Source organism: Lentinus tigrinus (assembly GCF_003813185.1).
Source record: "Lentinus tigrinus ALCF2SS1-7 unplaced genomic scaffold L226scaffold_9, whole genome shotgun sequence".
In the NCBI taxonomy this organism is placed as follows: domain Eukaryota; kingdom Fungi; phylum Basidiomycota; class Agaricomycetes; order Polyporales; family Polyporaceae; genus Lentinus; species Lentinus tigrinus.
In genome coordinates, this window is record NW_027137918.1 from 945,894 (window position 1) to 961,718 (window position 15,825).

The 15,825-nt window shown below is 57.2% G+C and overlaps 4 protein-coding genes across 4 annotated transcripts; all 4 read left to right on the forward strand.

The window, feature by feature from the left end:
• Nucleotides 1-1,580: 1,580 nt before the first annotated feature.
• L226DRAFT_534135 (amp dependent CoA ligase) lies at nucleotides 1,581-5,218 on the forward strand. Its single transcript, XM_067680604.1, has 14 exons — nucleotides 1,581-1,908; nucleotides 1,998-2,052; nucleotides 2,137-2,151; nucleotides 2,228-2,254; nucleotides 2,805-2,823; nucleotides 2,933-2,962; nucleotides 3,079-3,388; nucleotides 3,468-3,594; nucleotides 3,653-3,667; nucleotides 3,720-3,766; nucleotides 3,820-3,899; nucleotides 3,970-4,335; nucleotides 4,410-4,719; nucleotides 4,927-5,218. Exons 1-14 carry the CDS (start codon nucleotides 1,744-1,746, stop codon nucleotides 5,092-5,094), a joined length of 1,734 nt encoding a protein of 577 aa, XP_067536650.1. The 5' UTR covers nucleotides 1,581-1,743; the 3' UTR covers nucleotides 5,095-5,218.
• Nucleotides 5,219-5,713: 495 nt separating this feature from the next.
• Nucleotides 5,714-8,949, forward strand: L226DRAFT_506886 (amp dependent CoA ligase). The gene is made up of 15 exons (XM_067678103.1): nucleotides 5,714-6,330; nucleotides 6,448-6,502; nucleotides 6,573-6,587; nucleotides 6,657-6,683; nucleotides 6,751-6,769; nucleotides 6,829-6,858; nucleotides 6,912-7,348; nucleotides 7,407-7,421; nucleotides 7,478-7,524; nucleotides 7,580-7,659; nucleotides 7,715-7,748; nucleotides 7,804-8,229; nucleotides 8,300-8,515; nucleotides 8,585-8,805; nucleotides 8,857-8,949. Exons 1-14 carry the CDS (start codon nucleotides 6,142-6,144, stop codon nucleotides 8,768-8,770), a joined length of 1,776 nt encoding a protein of 591 aa, XP_067536651.1. The 5' UTR covers nucleotides 5,714-6,141; the 3' UTR covers nucleotides 8,771-8,805; nucleotides 8,857-8,949.
• Nucleotides 8,950-9,473: 524 nt separating this feature from the next.
• L226DRAFT_485222 (acetyl-CoA synthetase-like protein) lies at nucleotides 9,474-12,321 on the forward strand (the record flags this gene model as incomplete). Its single annotated transcript, XM_067677099.1, has 16 exons — nucleotides 9,474-9,611; nucleotides 9,701-9,770; nucleotides 9,893-9,919; nucleotides 9,988-10,006; nucleotides 10,079-10,108; nucleotides 10,163-10,469; nucleotides 10,559-10,685; nucleotides 10,740-10,754; nucleotides 10,808-10,854; nucleotides 10,928-11,007; nucleotides 11,060-11,093; nucleotides 11,155-11,284; nucleotides 11,343-11,538; nucleotides 11,600-11,623; nucleotides 11,687-11,972; nucleotides 12,033-12,321. 16 exons carry the CDS (start codon nucleotides 9,477-9,479, stop codon nucleotides 12,198-12,200), a joined length of 1,695 nt encoding a protein of 564 aa, XP_067536652.1. The 3' UTR covers nucleotides 12,201-12,321.
• Nucleotides 12,322-12,559: 238 nt separating this feature from the next.
• On the forward strand, nucleotides 12,560-15,821 carry L226DRAFT_506889 (acetyl-CoA synthetase-like protein). The gene is made up of 17 exons (XM_067678104.1): nucleotides 12,560-13,136; nucleotides 13,204-13,258; nucleotides 13,326-13,340; nucleotides 13,402-13,428; nucleotides 13,485-13,503; nucleotides 13,569-13,598; nucleotides 13,649-13,958; nucleotides 14,019-14,145; nucleotides 14,211-14,225; nucleotides 14,278-14,324; nucleotides 14,376-14,455; nucleotides 14,506-14,539; nucleotides 14,591-14,720; nucleotides 14,799-15,000; nucleotides 15,101-15,124; nucleotides 15,196-15,493; nucleotides 15,575-15,821. Exons 1-17 carry the CDS (start codon nucleotides 12,972-12,974, stop codon nucleotides 15,737-15,739), a joined length of 1,743 nt encoding a protein of 580 aa, XP_067536653.1. The 5' UTR covers nucleotides 12,560-12,971; the 3' UTR covers nucleotides 15,740-15,821.
• The last annotated feature ends 4 nt before the right edge of the window (nucleotides 15,822-15,825 follow it).

Genomic DNA, 15,825 nt, shown 5'->3' on the forward strand with positions numbered 1-15,825 from the left:
GCCGCTTCTCCTTCTCGGGTTCTAACTTTTCGCCGCGATGCGCTGGGAGGACTGACAGAGAAGTGATGTTCAGGCAGGTTTAGGTTCGCTTCGGTCGGGGGTCGTGGGCCTTCCCCGCTGAGTGAATGGGTCGCTCGGGGAGGGTGGTGACTAGTGACAGTGCGTCCGGTGGGCCGAGGTGCGTATCTATTACTCCCCAAGCCGCAACGTACTCACATAACGCCCGTTTATTCAGGCTCCAGGGTGCATGCATTCAAGTCGACGTGGGACTGAATATTTGTGCCACACGACGACAAGACAGCCACTGACGCAACACCCCGTTGATTCAGGCCCCGGGTGTATGCGTGCATGCATTCAAGCCGACGTGGGACTGAGTGTTTGTGCCACACGACGACAAGACAGCTCGCGGACGTATTCCTGCCACCACGAGACAGTTCGCGGACGACACACATTGCTTAATCAGTGTCGCACTGCGTCATCTGTCCAAGCTACCCGTCGATGCTGAGCCGCAAGGAGCATCCGGCCGAGGTACGTCTCGTACGTACTCGTACAGCAGCACTCCCCCCTCATCGTTAGTGCTAGTGCCAATGCCAGGACCGTGACGTCGTTGACCAACTTGAAACGCTCCCCGGCCCGCGTACGAGCCACAGCGCGGGCGGAATCGGGGCCATGCTTGTTGGCGTTACTGCGTTACTTGACTCGATGCAAACCAGCTAGCAAGACCCTCGCTCGGTGCCGGTGCCAGTGGCAGGAAGCGTGGACCGTAGACGAGATTCGCTGCCTTCTCCCGCTGGCGTGGCGTGGTGTGTGGCTGGTGAGCCACTGAGCCCCCCCTCGGTGCCGAGGACCTGCTGGGATCATCGCCTCGACGCGTCGCAAGTGAGCGTGGCTGCATGCTACGTAGTACGATTGCAATTGCTACGGTCCTATGTGCCCGGGGTGCCCGGGTAGATGTGCTTGCCGTGCCGGTATGACTATGTATGTACTGTACCTGGGGCAGCGAGCGAAGAGCGACTAGACCCGATCGTGCGAACAATGTGGGGAAGGGGCAGGCTCGATCGATCAGCGGGGTAGTCGCTAATGTCAGTCCCATGAGCGACCTTGACCAGCTCCCCGGGTTCACTCTTCCGTCTTCCGTTGCCGGCATGGTTTGAGTGTTCAGCGAGTACTTTGCGGGGCGTGGTGATATGTATGCAAGTCGGAGGTAGCGGCTGGTGAAACCATTCCATGGCACGTACATACTCGAGACTCGAGAACATAGCATCGGACAGGGCGTTTCGCTTCGTCCACGACTGCGCCTGACGAATTCGCGAAGAAAGATGATCACTCGGCTTCAGCCCGCTGCGTTCTCTTCTCTGGAGGGCGTGTCGCGTATATGCAGCGTCAAGAATCAGAAGAACGTCACGAATTGGTTTCTCCCGTCCAGGGACCCTGCCTTGCGCGCTGGTCCGCCGCCGCCAAGGTCGCCAGTCTAACGGATATCGGATCACATGGGGGATTCGCACTACGACCGTGCGGCGTGAGATGCATCGCTTCTCACCTGAGCTTCCTTTAGACTTGCGGCTACGAGCCGGGTACCCGTATGCATAAATACTCTTCGAGCCCGATCCTCAATCTCTCCTCCTCCTCCCCGTCTCCGAACCTACCCACCTCGCCCGCGTCGTCCCGCCTGCTCTTGAGCAAGCCTCGAGACTCATCACGACCAACTTGAACACGAACACTGACTGAACAGACACCCACACGATGACGGAGATCCAAGCAGACGGCGGACCCATCCCGCTCATCCCAGATGACCTGACCATCCCACAGTTCATGTTGGACGTGCACCACCCTGCGCGCCCGACGCTCAGGAAGCCCCAGCCGTGGCTCATCGAAGAGCTCACCGGGCGGGAGATCTGCTCCGACGAGGTGAGTGCCCGCGTCGCGCGTCCTGCCAGTGTCCGAGGGTAGTCGGAAGAGAGCTGAGCGAGAGCGGGCTTTGTGGCGGACGCGTCTAGCTGCGCGCACGGACGTTCGGGCTCGCGAACGCGCTCAAAGTGCGTTGGAACATCGGTGCGTCCTCTTCTCCGTGGTCGCCGTGCTGTTGCGCATGCCCAAGGCGAGGGATCGAGCTGACACGACCGCGGCGTTTCGCAGGCGAAGACGATGTCGGTGCGTCAAAAGTTTACACACTATTCCGAGCGCGTCGCTCGTGGTGCGCGCGCCGTCTGCTGACATTTGCGCGCAGTGTGCATCTTTGGCCCCAATCATATTGGTGAGTGCTCCCCCCGTTGAGAGTTCCGCCCGGTGAAGCATGCTTGTCAAGGGACGATTGGCTTTGTGCGCGGGGCGCCGGATCTCGGGAGCGCCTGTGCTGGGGTTCTGCCGTATCGCGCGTCCGACACCCGTTCGCGAAGCCTGGAAGTCTTCGCGCCCTGACGGCGATGTCTCCTCCCTCAGTTAGGGCATCCGCCAAAGGTTCCATGGCGCCCGAACAGGTGTTCAGCCAGTCTGGAGACCGGGCGGGCACCAGTTGGAGCGCGCGGGGTGCCATGTAGGCTTTTGAGCGAACCCATCCCCGCGTGGACGTCCGCAGGATTGCAGTTCGATTGCGGGCTCTTCACGTACGAGCAGGGATCGTCTCTTACGCGAGCGGTCGCTGCAGCGAAGGCGTCGACACACGTCCTGCTCGGGACGGTGTTTTGCACGACTACTCTAAGTATGCGTTCCGAGCGAGCCTCGTCTTCGCCGCCAATCGTCCCTTGCCAGGGCGTCCACTGCTGCCGTTGCTGTTTGACGGGACGAGTATTGACGGGATCTTGCAGACTACCCGGTCGCAATCTGGTACGTATCTACTTACCTTGTTCCTCGGCCTTCCCTCCTCGCCCGATGAGATATGGCAACAAGTCTGACACGGAACGTCCCCCCCCTCCACCCAATCTCCCTCGCGCAGGGCCGTGCACCGGTTAGGCGGTATCATCACGTACGTCTTCTTTCCCCGCGCCCTCCAATCTCCCCGTTGCGAGTTCTGACGCTAAACTGCGCTTGCCATGTCCCCTCACTCACGTCACTCACATAATACATCACACACACCGACAGAGGCGCGAACCCGGCATACACAGTGGAAGAACTCGAGTACCAGCTCAGCACGACCAAGGCGCGCGTGCTCATCGCGCACCCGGGCTCGCTGCCCGTCGCGCTCGAGGCCGCGAAGAAGGCGGGCGTCCCGCCCGAGCGCGTCGTCGTGTTCGACCCGGTCGACGGCGCGCAGAACACGACTGTGGAGCAGCTCGTCGGGGAGGGGCTGGCGCTGCCGCAGCGGTTTGTTGAGCGGCGGCTTGCTCCTGGGGAGGGGAGGAAGAAGCTGGCGTTCTTGAGCTTTAGCAGTGGGACGACTGGGAGGCCGAAGGTGAGCTTGAGGGTCTTTCTGGCGTCTGGCTGGGGTGCGGGAATGAGCTGCAGGCTGAACATGGCGCGACGGCATACAGGCGGTCATGATCCCGCATTATGCGGTGCTGGCGAACGTGATTCAGATGGCGCACCACACGAATGCGAAGGACGAGAGCAAGCCGCTGGAGCAGCAGAGGTACAAGCCTGGAAGCAAGATTCTCGGTCGTACGTGCATCCTTTGCATAATAGTTGCTTTACTCACAGTAGGATTTCCTTCACACAGTGCTGCCATTCTACCGTAAGTGAATTTGCGGTTCGTTATGATGGGCTTGATTCCAACGGTTCTGCAGACATATACGGATTGGTCGTCGTGATGCACTTCAGCCTGTTCATTGGGGTAAGGATCGACAAAGTCTGCGTACGTTGACCTCACTGAGCACATCCACGCAGACGACCCTCGTCGTCGTGCAGAAGTTCAACTTTGAGCAAATGCTCGACAGCATACAGCGCTACCGCATCACGCACCTCTGGCAAGTCCCTCTCCCTCTCCCTCTCCGCGTCCACCCCCTCCCTACCTGCTCACAGACCCCAACCCCACAGCCTCGTCCCCCCAATGGTCGTGCTGCTCTGCAAACACCCAGCAGTGAAGAACTACGACCTCAGCTCGGTGATGCACCTCATGAGCGGCGCGGCGCCGCTCTCCTCGGAGCTCATGACGCAGCTCATGCAGATCATGCCCGAGTGCTGGATCGGCCAGGCGTACGGCATGACCGAGACGTGCACCGCCGTCACCTTCCCGCCCGTCGACCGCAAGATCGGCACGCTCGGCAGCGGGGGCGTCCTCCTCCCCGGGTGCACCGCGCGCGTCGTCAGGCCGGATGGGTCCCTTGCGCCCCCTGGGGAGCCGGGCGAGCTTGTCGTGACGGGCCCGAGTATGGCGCTTGGGTATATGAACAACCCGCAAGCGTGAGTTCTCACTTCGAGTGCAGAAAATACGTGCGGAAAGGGAGCGACTCGTACTGACGACAAAAAAATCACAGAACCGCGGAGACGTTCCAAGACGGCTGGGTGCGCACGGGCGACGAGGTGTACTTCAACGAGCGCAAGGAGATCTTCGTCGTGGACCGGATCAAGGAGCTCATCAAGGTGCGCGGGTTCCAGGTGCCGCCCGCGGAGCTCGAGGGCCTCCTGCTCGACCACCCGGACGTCGGGGACGTGTGCGTCGTCGGCATCCCGGACGAGTACTCGGGCGAGCTCCCGCTCGCGTTCGTCGTGCCCAGCGCGGACGCGCTGGCGCGCATTGCGCGGGCGCCGCAGGAGGCTGAGGGCGTGAGGAAGGCGATTATGAAGGTGCGTGGTGATCGTGCTGGGTGTTCAGTTCAGTTTTTTTTTCCTGGGAGGGGAGTTGGATTTTTCCTGTCGCTCTTCCGAACCCCCAGACCTTCCGATGACGGCTTCTGGCCGCTTGCCACTTGCCGCCTTGCTTCTATCCGCACCTTGCGATTACGAGAATGCTGACTGGTTGCTGACGCGGGGACCCTTATTACTTGCTGACAGCACGTGGCGGACCACAAGGTTCACTACAAGCACCTGGTGGGCGTCGAGTTCATCGAGGTGATCCCGAAGAACCCGAGCGGGAAGCTGCTGAGGCGCTTCTTGCGCGACAAGGCGAAGGAGATGCGCGAGAAGGGGACGCTCGCGATTCCGATTCGCGCGAAGCTGTAGATTCTGATCTGGTTCTTGTTTAGAGCTGCGGTGGCTCAGTGCTTGTATTCCTAGTGTCCGTATGATTCGTTCTAAGGTCTTCTACATCTTCTACATAGTATATAGATGCACATTGCACATGTCTCTGGTTGGTGTGTCGTCTGACTCTCGAGCTCGTTCATTGGGCCTTGGCGACCCCAGGCGGCCCCAGAGTATGTAAACCTGGAGACGTTCTTGATCGTAACATACCCCGCGTCTGCGGGGGAGGGGACTAGTTCAGTGCGGGGTAGACCCGCACTGCGCAGTTGCACCCTAGTGCACCCTGTGGCGGTCTCAGGCTCTCAGCTGGTTCCATGGGCGGCAGGGGGCGAACCTATCTTCCGCAGCCGTATTGCAGAGGTCGGCAATGGTGTGTCACTATGAATCTGGCGATCTTGTCTTGGCTCTTTCTGCTTTGTGAACTCCGCGGATTCGACCTTTGGTGTTGCTCTACAGACCCGGGTCCTGTGGTGAAGATGCACGACTGCAGTAAGTATTGTGTAGTAAGTTGTAGCCTGGTGGTTGCAACATAATACGTATGTATGTCGGTATGCCTTGAAGCTTGAAGCCGGAACTTGCTGGAAGCGCTACGCACCGGCATCCGGCTACATCATAACCTGTACAGAACACGAGAAGACGGCAAGAACGCATTATCCGGGTGCTGATCGTCAATATTCCAATCATAATGAGCCATCTCGGGCATGATGCGAGAGGCGCAACCGCAAGATGTCAGGAGCGCACCCCTGGCGGGACTCTCATGACCACCGGGTCGGAGTGGATGAGGGATTCGCGCGGTGCGAACTCGCCTGCCCCGTACATAAGCCCGCCGGCCCTGTGCCGCACAGCGACTTTGACCTTCCTCAGCCTGTTCCTCGACCTCGGTCCTGAGTCCCCCGCACGCTGCACCCTCTCCTGAGAATAGAAGGACGGGAGCACTCACAGCGACATCCACAACGCCTCAGGCCTCTGTCTCAGTTCTACGCCGCGTCGAAACTTGATTCCTGCTTCAATACTACTAGTACTTCCGAGATGGCAGCAACGGGCAACATACCGACTATTTACGGCGACGGCGGGCCTCTCGCGCACATCCCGGACGACGTGACGATCCCCCAGTTCTTCTTCGACCAGCACCACCCACTGGCCGGCCAGGCCCTTCACCTCAGGAATCCCGCATACTTTATCGAGGACGCGACGGGAAGACAGGTCACTGCCGACCAGGTGAGTCGCGTCGGCCTGCTATCCACTGGCACTCGCTAGAACGCAAGCATGAGCGTGGTGGGCGAAGGAGAGATTGGGCGGGCGCTGACGCGTTTTGTCTCCGTACTACTTGCTTAGGTGCGCGCGCGTGTGTGGGGCCTCGCCAACTCGCTGCACATTCGCTGGAACTTTGGTGAGTGCTTGTTGCTTGAGTTCTTCGACGTGCGATGTGGATTTGCAGGGTCGCTGACGGGGATGTGCAGGAAACAATGACGTTGGTACGTGTTTGACCCTGAGGACTTGTCAATGTCAAACTGTATCAAGCCCGGACTGACCCTCTCGCGAAGCTTGCGTCTTTGGGCCCAACCATGTCGGTGAGTGTCTCAATTTCCCCTCGGTGTTGTCGACATCCAGCTGATAGAGGTGTGCGACGGTCTTCAGACTACCCCATTGTTATCTGGTACAGTCCAGCCTGCCGCTGAGCTTCATGCCGTAATCTGACGATACCTGGACTCGCAGGGGTGTCCACCGTGTAGGAGGCATTGTCACGTACGTTCTCTCCTTTTCAATGTAGTTGCCTTGTGCCAACTCGGTGGCAACAGCGGCGCGAACCCCTCGTACACGGCCGATGAGCTCGTCTACCAAATCCAGACCGCGAAGGCGACCGTTCTCTTCGTCCACCCCGACTCCCTCGCCATCGGACTCGAGGCCGCGCGCAAGGCCGGCATCCGCGACGACCGCGTCATCCTCTTCGACCGCGTTCCGGGCGACGACCACGTCACGATCAGCGACCTCGTCATGGAGGGTCTCGCGCAGCCGAAGCGATGGGTTGAGCCGAGGCTGAAGCCTGGAGAGGGCAAGACCAAGCTTGCGCTGCTGTTCTTCTCCAGCGGAACGACGGGGAGGCCGAAGGCGGTCATGATTCCCCACTATGCGGTCATTGCGAACTGCGTGCAGATGAAGCAGTACATCGATACGCGAGACGCGGGCAAGCCGAATGACGAGAAGCTGTATCGGTCTGGGGACGTCGCGCTTGGAGGTATGCATATTTGTGGTTCATATCGCGAACGCGTGCTCATCTCCATGTGTCTTTGCAGTGCTGCCCTTCTATCGTATGTGCCCGTATTGCCTTTAGACGCCATGACAATACTCAATATGGGGTGAACAGATATCTACGGCGTTGTCGTCAGCTTGCACTTCTATCTCTTCTCTGGGGTATGTGCTCTACGAATCTTTTATCTCACATTGCCTCTTACTGAGAACGGCGTAGCTCACGCTCGTCATCGTTTCTCGCTTCAACTTCGAGAACATGCTGAAGAGCATCAAGCGGTATAACGCACAGCACCTCTCGTAAGTGTCGCCGCTCTATGCTTGCAGTATGTCGTACTGAGAGTATCACCCCCAGACTTGTCCCGCCGATGATAGTTCTGCTATGCAAAGTACGTCTTGACGCCCCTCGCACTTAACCGTACCTAGTCTAACCACACGCCGTAGCATCCCGCAGTGAAGAACTACGACCTCAGCAACGTCAAGATGCTCACAAGCGGCGCCGCACCCCTGAGCGCCGAGCTCACGAACCAAGTCGCGCGCGTCCTGCCCAACAGCGGCATCGGCCAGGGCTACGGCATGACCGAGACCTGCACCACCTTCTCGTTCCCGCAGCTCGACATGCGTGTCGGCACTCCCGGCTCCGCGGGGCGCCTCATTCCTGGCACTGCGTGCCGCATCATGAAGCCGGACGGCACGTGGGGCGGGATCGGGGAGCAGGGCCAGCTCGTCGTCAGCGGCCCCAGCATGGCGATCGGGTATCTGGACAACGCGCAGGCGACGGCTGAGACGTTCAAGGATGGGTGGGTGTACACCGGCGACGAGGGGTATGTGAACGATAAGAAGGAACTCTTCATCGTCGACCGTATCAAGGTTCGTCCTGTTCTTCCGTGTATCCGTCGTGATGTACTTGTGCTGACCGGGGCGGTGTTGTGTACTGTAGGAGCTCATCAAGGTGCGCGGGTTCCAGGTGGCCCCGGCCGAGCTGGAGGGCCACCTGCTCGACCACCCGGACATCGCGGACGTGTGCGTCGTCGCGGCGCCAGACGACTACAGCGGCGAGCTTCCGTTCGCGTTCATCTCGCTGCACGAAAAGGTACGCGCACGCGTCGCGAAGGACGCGCAGGAGGAGGAGCGCGTCAAGCAGAGCATCATGAAGGTCCGTCTTCCCTTCTCCCTCTTCGTCTTCTGGTCGGTGAGAGACTGACCGTGGGTATCATTGGTGCAGTACGTGTCGGACCACAAGACGCAGTACAAGTGGCTCGCGGGCATCGAGTTTATCGACGTCGTGCCGAAGAACCCGAGCGGGAAGCTCCTTCGGAGGCTCTTGAGGGACCGCTTGAAGGAGGGGCTGCAGACGGGCAGGATCAAGCTGGTGCAGCCGGGCGCGAAGAAGGATCGGGCCAAGCTTTGAGTGGGTTTGGTTATGATTCGGGCGTTGTTGTGCTTGTGAGTGTGTTCAACTATATCTGTTCTCGAACGCGAGCTGACGTCTTGTAGCATTTAACGATACATTTCTTTTGGGTGTTTGTACTACTAGACGGCACTCGATATGTACACATCGGTCTTGTACACAAGACCACTGGCATGGTCTCGAATTCCGAAGCTTGCTATCAAGCGACTCGTCCCGGTAAGCCACCTTAAGCCACCCGTGGTCATTATGTTACGGCAACAGTGACGTCAGGAGACGCTAGCAGTCGAGTGCATACCGCCGTTCGCAGCCAACGATTTCCGTACTCGCACTCTTGTGGCGTGATCGATTCTGTGGACGGTCTGCCTCGCTTGTGTCGTAACCTTCTAGTAGCAGCCCGACGGCTTTCAACGTATCGGACCCCTGAATTCAAGTCACTGGGACTAAACCACATTTTGCACGTTCCGGGAAATACTTCTCCACGTCCCGTGAGAGACCCGGCCCGCGTTTCATGAGGTACATATGACCCCGTCTGCGCAGAGGCGGGAGGCGCCTCTCGCTTCCTGCCAGGCGTACATAAATAACCTTGTACTGCAGGCCTTTGCAAGGTTTCCTCAGACGGTGCTTCCCTAAACTTTGTCTTCGCAGTCGTTTCGATCAGCCTCGTGCTCGGTACTAACACATCATGACTGAGTTTCAGGGAGAGCCGATGTTGCCGGTGCAGGATGACTTGACCATCGAGCAGTTTATACTGGACGGACAGCATCCTACTCGTCCGCGATGGTATGGGCAACGTCCCGTACTCGTCGAGGAGGACACGGGAAGAGAAGTCAGTTCGGACGAGGTGAGTACTACTACTGTATCCGAGTAGTCGTACTTGGACGACAACGCGGTTGTATGTGGCTGACTGACGTTCATGACTTGCTCTACTAGTTACGTGCACGGATACATGGTCTAACTAATGCGCTGAAAATTCGATGGGACATAGGTCAGCTCTGTGCGTGTTCTGTGCTGGCTGGGGCATCTGCTAACGATACTTTCAACATCTGCAGGACATGACGATGTTGGTGCGTGCTAGCGAGGTCAGGTTCTCTGCTTATGGCTCTGAGTAACCTCTCGTCATAGTGTGCATATACAGTCCAAATCATATCGGTAGGTTGTGCAGCGTGTCCATGTCCAACACTGAGTACGTGCTAAATCAGGCTACTATCTGCTTATAGATTACCTCGTCGCCCTGTGGTACGTCCTCGTAGCAGTGACGGTGACCGCGGCAACACACTGATCCTTGAGACTGAACTGCACGAACCGCAGGGCCGTGCACAGGCTTGGCGGGATTGTTTCGTGAGCGTTTCTCTGTCCCCCGCTGCCGGGCTCCACATGACCGATCTGCCGCAGCACTTCGAACCCTATGTACACCATGGACGAACTGACGTACCAGCTCCGGCTCGTCAAGCCTCGCATGCTCATGGTGCACCCATCGGTGCTGCCCGTTGCACTCAAGGGTGCGCAGGCCGTGGGGATGCCTCTCGACCGCATCGTGCTATTCGAGCCTTTGTCGGGCTCTCCACACCAGAACATCCAGAATCTCGTCGATTTTGGGCTCCGGGAAGTGCAGCAATACACACCGCTGCGGCTTGGTCCTGGTCAGGCGAAGAAGCTTGCGTTGCTGCTGTTGTCGAGCGGCACTACTGGGAAACCCAAGGTCTGATTCATGTTCCTCGTGCAATGACAGAGCCCGGGAGGCCTCCTCCTTCCCGGATGCGACTAACGCAAAGGCTTCGTATGTCGCAGGCTGTAATGATCTCGCACTACAGCATCAACGTTAACATTGTGCAGATTGCACAGCATCTGCGATTGAATGACGAGACGGTGCCGATGGACTCCAAGCTGTATCGACCAGGAAGTGTCACACTAGCAAGTACGTTGCCTTGTCGTCTCGTCCTTGACGCACGCTTCTGACAGAAAGACGTAGTTATCCCATTTTACCGTAAGTCAGTAATGCCTTCGAAGAAGTCAGCAATTGTAATGATACGAGTTCAGATGCGTACGGCATGCATAAGCTTTTGTTTGGGAGCATATTCTTTGGCGTACGTGTCAGGCATCGTCAAGGAGGTCACCCATCGGTTGCTTATACTTACTTGGTTCGATAAATTTCTCTAGAGCACCGTTGTGATATCGCCCAAGTTCGCTCTTGAACGGACACTGCAGAGCATTCAGCGGTATAAGGTGACCCATCTTTGGTATGTCCTCCCCTCGTCGCTCTGAGACTGTCCATCTTACCCCATACTCCAGCACTGTACCTCCTCAAGTCCTTTTGCTATGCAAGGTATGTGGCTACTGCAGTCCAGAAGTCCATGAGTGTACTGAACCGCAACGTGCCTCCTTAGAGCCCCATTGTAGCCAAGTACGACTTGAGCTCTGTCTACTTCCTCCAATGTGGCGGATCCCCGCTCAGTGCGGAGCTGCAGGAGAGCATTGTGCGCATCCTTCCGAAGTGCACCATCGGCCAGGGATATGGTTCGTCGTCTCGCACCATCTAGCATCTCATGAGTGCCGAGTGACCACCGTCGTGCAGGGATGACCGAGGCCGCCACGGGCATCACATATTGCCAAACCGATGGACGATTGCGTGCGCCGGGGAGCGTCCTCCTTCCGGGCATTGTGGCGCGAGTTGTGAAGGCGGACGGATCGCTTGCTGGGTACAACGAGCCAGGAGAGTTGTATTTGAAGACGCCGTCCGCCTCGCTCGGCTACTTGAACAACCCAACTGCGTGAGTGTTCCTAATCATTGGGACCAGCTCGAACCAGACGTGACTGAGCAATATCTGACAGAACTGCGGAGACCTTCGTTGACGGGTGCGTCACCGCGTCCCTGTTGAGCTTGCTCACAACATGAGGACTGAAAGGTCGCGTCCATAGGTGGATTCGTACTGGTGACGAAGTCGTAGTCGATGAACGGAAGGAGGTCCTAGTCGTTGACCGCATCAAAGAGCTCATCAAAGTTCGCGGCTTCCAGGTCGCGCCGTCCGAGCTTGAGGGCCACTTGCTCGATCATGCCGACGTTGTCGACGTCTGCGTCATTGGCATCCCAGACGACTACAGCGTCGAGCTCCCTTTCGCGTTCGTGGTTCTGTCTCCCAGAGCCCAGGAGCGCATCAAGGGTAGTTTAGAGGAGACCTCCAGGGCGAGGCAGGAGATTATGAAGGTGGGATGGTCAAGTTCACCCATTACCGGCATTCATGCTGATGGTTTACGGTATGCACAGCACGTCTCGGACCACAAGGCAGCGTACAAGCGGCTGGCCGGCATACAGTTCGTCGACGCTGTGTCCAAGAACCCGAGCGGAAAGCTTCTGCGTCGTGTATTGCGCGAGGAGGCCAAGGAGCTGCTAAAACGCGGACAGCTAGTGGTGACCACCAAATCTAAGCTCTAGAGTGATCATATGGGTTACGGTAGATACAAGGGGGGAATACTTACGGTTTATGAGTCATGACGAGCTCCTTTACCGCCGGAAGTCGGGCTCTTGACTCTGGATCCGGCGAGTGGGATAAAAGACCGCTGTATCGAAAGACATGAGAGTATGCGCAATGGATGGTCTGACATTTGACGAACGTGGAGGAGAAGAACTTGCACCCTTACGCCCGAGGAGTCACAGTCAAGGCGGCCGCCGGCGGCTAGCTAGTAGGACTATGACCCCGGCGCTTCCGCTACCCGCGCGGACTTTGCCGAGGAATCTTCGACTTCAAGTTGAACTTGCACAACGATCAGCTTTCGACTATGACCACTTTCTATCACTCTCAGATGGCTGCCTTCTCTCTTATTCTGAAGATACCAAGCTTCCGAAGCTTTACAGGCGTACAGAAGCTGTGAACATACGAATCATCGTGGATTATGGCCGATGAGGGTTGTGAAGGTACTGTGGATCCACGACTTCGCACTCCCGGTCGAACTAGAACTAGATTTCACCACTGTCTCGTGCTTCAATTTCTTCCTTCACGACACTACATGGGAGGGACATACGTGATATGAATTAATGCCGCTCCGGCAAGTAGACCATACGGCATGCTGAATTACTCACGACTGTAATTTCCAAGCGTCTCTCGCTTCCTTCCCACATATATACTCCGGCTCAAGAGCTCTCATTGCTCCCGGTACCGATTGTCTCTCACTACACACCTCTTGCTACATTCTCCATCCCCTCATTATGACTGAGATCCATTCGGACGGCGGTCCTCTGCCACACGTTCCCGACGACTTCACCATCGAACAATTCATATTGGATGGACAGCATCCCGTCAAACCCCAGTGGTATGACCTTAGACCTGTTATGATTGAGGAAGCAACGGGGCGAGCGATAGGCTCAGATGAAGTGAGTACAGCACTCTTCACCGCCTATACGAGAACATGTACTGATCGTCAGGGCTGCACTTCGTCAGCTAAGGGCGCGGGTACACGGATTGGCCAATGCGCTGAAGATACGCTGGAACATAGGTCAGCTGTGCGGCACATTGTTCTCGGGGCCCGTCTCTGACCCTCTTGTGATCCCTCCCGTGTCTAGGGCATGATGATGTTGGTGAGGCTTATTACGCCTGCGCACGCCCACGGTCCCACACGGAGGCTAATGTTAACGTTAGCGTGTATATTCAGTCCGAATCACGTTGGCATGTTGTTCATATCATCCCGCCTGCGTCCTTGGACTGATTACGCTTGTTTGCAGATTATGTAGTCGCGCTGTGGTACGTTCCGCGACGACAATCACGAATAACTGCAGGAACTCAATTAACCCCGGGCTATATCATAGGGCGGTACAGAAACTAGGCGGCATCGTCTCGTAAGTCCTCACCAATCAATACGCCCGTACGTTGTTCACCCTACGGACAGGACGGCCAACCCTACCTATACAGCGGAAGACCTAGTATACCAATTACAACTCATCAAGGCGCGCATACTCATTGTTCATCCGTGGGTGCTTCCAGTTGCCCTTGAGGCCGCTCGAACGTGCGGAATACCTCCAGACCAGATCATCCTCTTGGAGCCTGTTGCAGGGTCTCCCTATTCAAATATCCAGGAGTTGGTCAAGTTTGGCCTCGGGCAAACACAGCAGTTCGCACCTTTGCGCTTGTCGCCTGGTGGTGCGAAGAAGAAACTCGCGTTCCTATCGTTCTCGAGCGGTACAACTGGTAAACCAAAGGTCTCGATCCCGGGGTTCGCATGCACACACTCTGAATTCTGATGCATACTGGGTATTTAGGCGGTCATGGTCACGCACTATGGGATTATCTGCAACTTGGTGCAGATCGGGGGTTACTTGAAGTTGAACGACGAGAGCGTGCCAACAGAGCGCAAGATGTATCGTCCTGGAAGTGTTTCTTTGGCAGGTGCATCATATTTCTCTTGTACTCCTTGCTGTGGTACTCACACACACACATATATATGAACGTAGTTGTTCCTTTCTACCGTAAGCCGACACTCCGAGACCGCAGACATAAGCTGAGCGATCTAAATGGCAGACGCCTACGGGATGCATATGTTGCTTTTCGGGAGTATGGTCCTTCAGGTGAGCCTGTCACACACCGTCGCTCGATTTTGCCGCTAACGACTTCCACAGAGTACCATCGTCGTATCGCCAAAGTTTTCGCTCGAGCGCATGCTCCAGAGTATCCAGCAATACCGAGTGACGCACCTCTGGTGAGTCTTTCTCACTCTTCAGTGCATCAGACGTTGACCACTTGCTTAAGCATCGTGCCGCCTCAAGTGCTCTTGCTATGCAAGGTATGCGGACGCACCTATGAATCACTACTGCGCCCTAATCGTCTCCTTCAGAGCCCACTCGTCAAGAACTACGATCTAAGCTCCGTGTACTTCCTCATGTGCGGTGGGGCTCCCCTCAGCGCCGAGCTCCAAGAGCAACTCGTCCGCACCCTCCCCAACTGCATCATCGGTCAGGGATACGGTACGTCCTCACACACACACATGCACGACAACACATCCGTTCGGTATCGAGAAAACTCATTGAATGTCCCCGTTGCAGGCATGACAGAGATATCCACCGGGGTGACCTTCATCCCGCACGACCGACAAGTTGACGCCTCCGGCAGCGCCGGCTTGATGCTCCCCGGGCTCATTGCACGGGTCGTCAGGCCAGACGGGTCGCTTGCCGGGTACGACGAGCCTGGGGAACTGCACTTGCACACCCCCTCGCGGTCGATTGGGTACCTCAACAACCCAACTGCGTGAGTTTTTCTCTCCAGTGCCACCGTTTCGCACGACCCGGCTGTGTAGACACCGCTAACACTGCACGCGCCCTTCAACATGATTCATCATGGATCACAGGACGGCCGAAACCTACTACGACGGGTACGCACTCATGCTCCCAACTCGCTCTCCATTGTCTCCACTGCTCACTGAACCCATAAATCCCTGTCCAGGTGGATCCGCACCGGGGACGAAGTCCTCATCACCCCGCGCAAAGAGATCTTCGTCATCGACCGGCTCAAGGAGCTCATCAAAGTGCGCGGGTTTCAGGTCGCGCCCTCGGAGCTCGAGGGCCACCTGCTCGACCACCCGGCCGTCGCCGACGTCTGCGTCGTTGGGATCCCGGACGACTTCAGCGGGGAGCTCCCCTTCGCGTTTGTCGTCCTCGCGCCCAACGCGCAGACTGATTCGAAGGAGAAGGAGAAGGACTTGGAGGCATGGAAGACGAATTTAAAGGAGATGCTCATGAAGGTGCCTTTTCTCTCATCTGTCTACCTCCGAACACACAGGATACTAGTACTGACAATTCGACCACGAAAATGCATCGCATAGCACGTCTCCGACCACAAGACGCCATACAAGCGGCTCGCAGGAGTCGAGTTTGTCGATGCCATACCCAAGAACCCGAGCGGCAAGCTGCTGCGACGCGTCTTGCGAGACCGCGCGCGCGAGATGGTCTCGCGGGGACAGCTCTCCGTCCTGCGTTCCAAGCTGTGAAAGCGATAGGATATTATGTATTATCAACCACACGACAGACTTCACGCTGCTGTAATGTGAGAGCTGTTGAATTGCACGGCTGCGCG

Bases quoted from the DNA above. Each gene is read 5' to 3' on its own strand.
- L226DRAFT_534135 (XM_067680604.1), top strand. From the start codon at position 1,744: ATGACGGAGATCCAAGCAGACGGCGGACCCATCCCGCTCATCCCAGAT. The intron at 2,963-3,078 runs GTACGTCTTCTT...ACACACCGACAG, and splicing joins CGGTTAGGCGGTATCATCAC to AGGCGCGAACCCGGCATACA. The intron at 3,767-3,819 runs GTAAGGATCGAC...ACATCCACGCAG, and splicing joins ACTTCAGCCTGTTCATTGGG to ACGACCCTCGTCGTCGTGCA.
- L226DRAFT_506886 (XM_067678103.1), top strand. From the start codon at position 6,142: ATGGCAGCAACGGGCAACATACCGACTATTTACGGCGACGGCGGGCCT. The intron at 6,331-6,447 runs GTGAGTCGCGTC...CTACTTGCTTAG, and splicing joins GACAGGTCACTGCCGACCAG to GTGCGCGCGCGTGTGTGGGG. The intron at 8,230-8,299 runs GTTCGTCCTGTT...TGTGTACTGTAG, and splicing joins TCATCGTCGACCGTATCAAG to GAGCTCATCAAGGTGCGCGG.
- L226DRAFT_506889 (XM_067678104.1), top strand. From the start codon at position 12,972: ATGACTGAGATCCATTCGGACGGCGGTCCTCTGCCACACGTTCCCGAC. The intron at 14,721-14,798 runs GTACGTCCTCAC...TCCCCGTTGCAG, and splicing joins CATCATCGGTCAGGGATACG to GCATGACAGAGATATCCACC. The intron at 15,494-15,574 runs GTGCCTTTTCTC...TGCATCGCATAG, and splicing joins TAAAGGAGATGCTCATGAAG to CACGTCTCCGACCACAAGAC.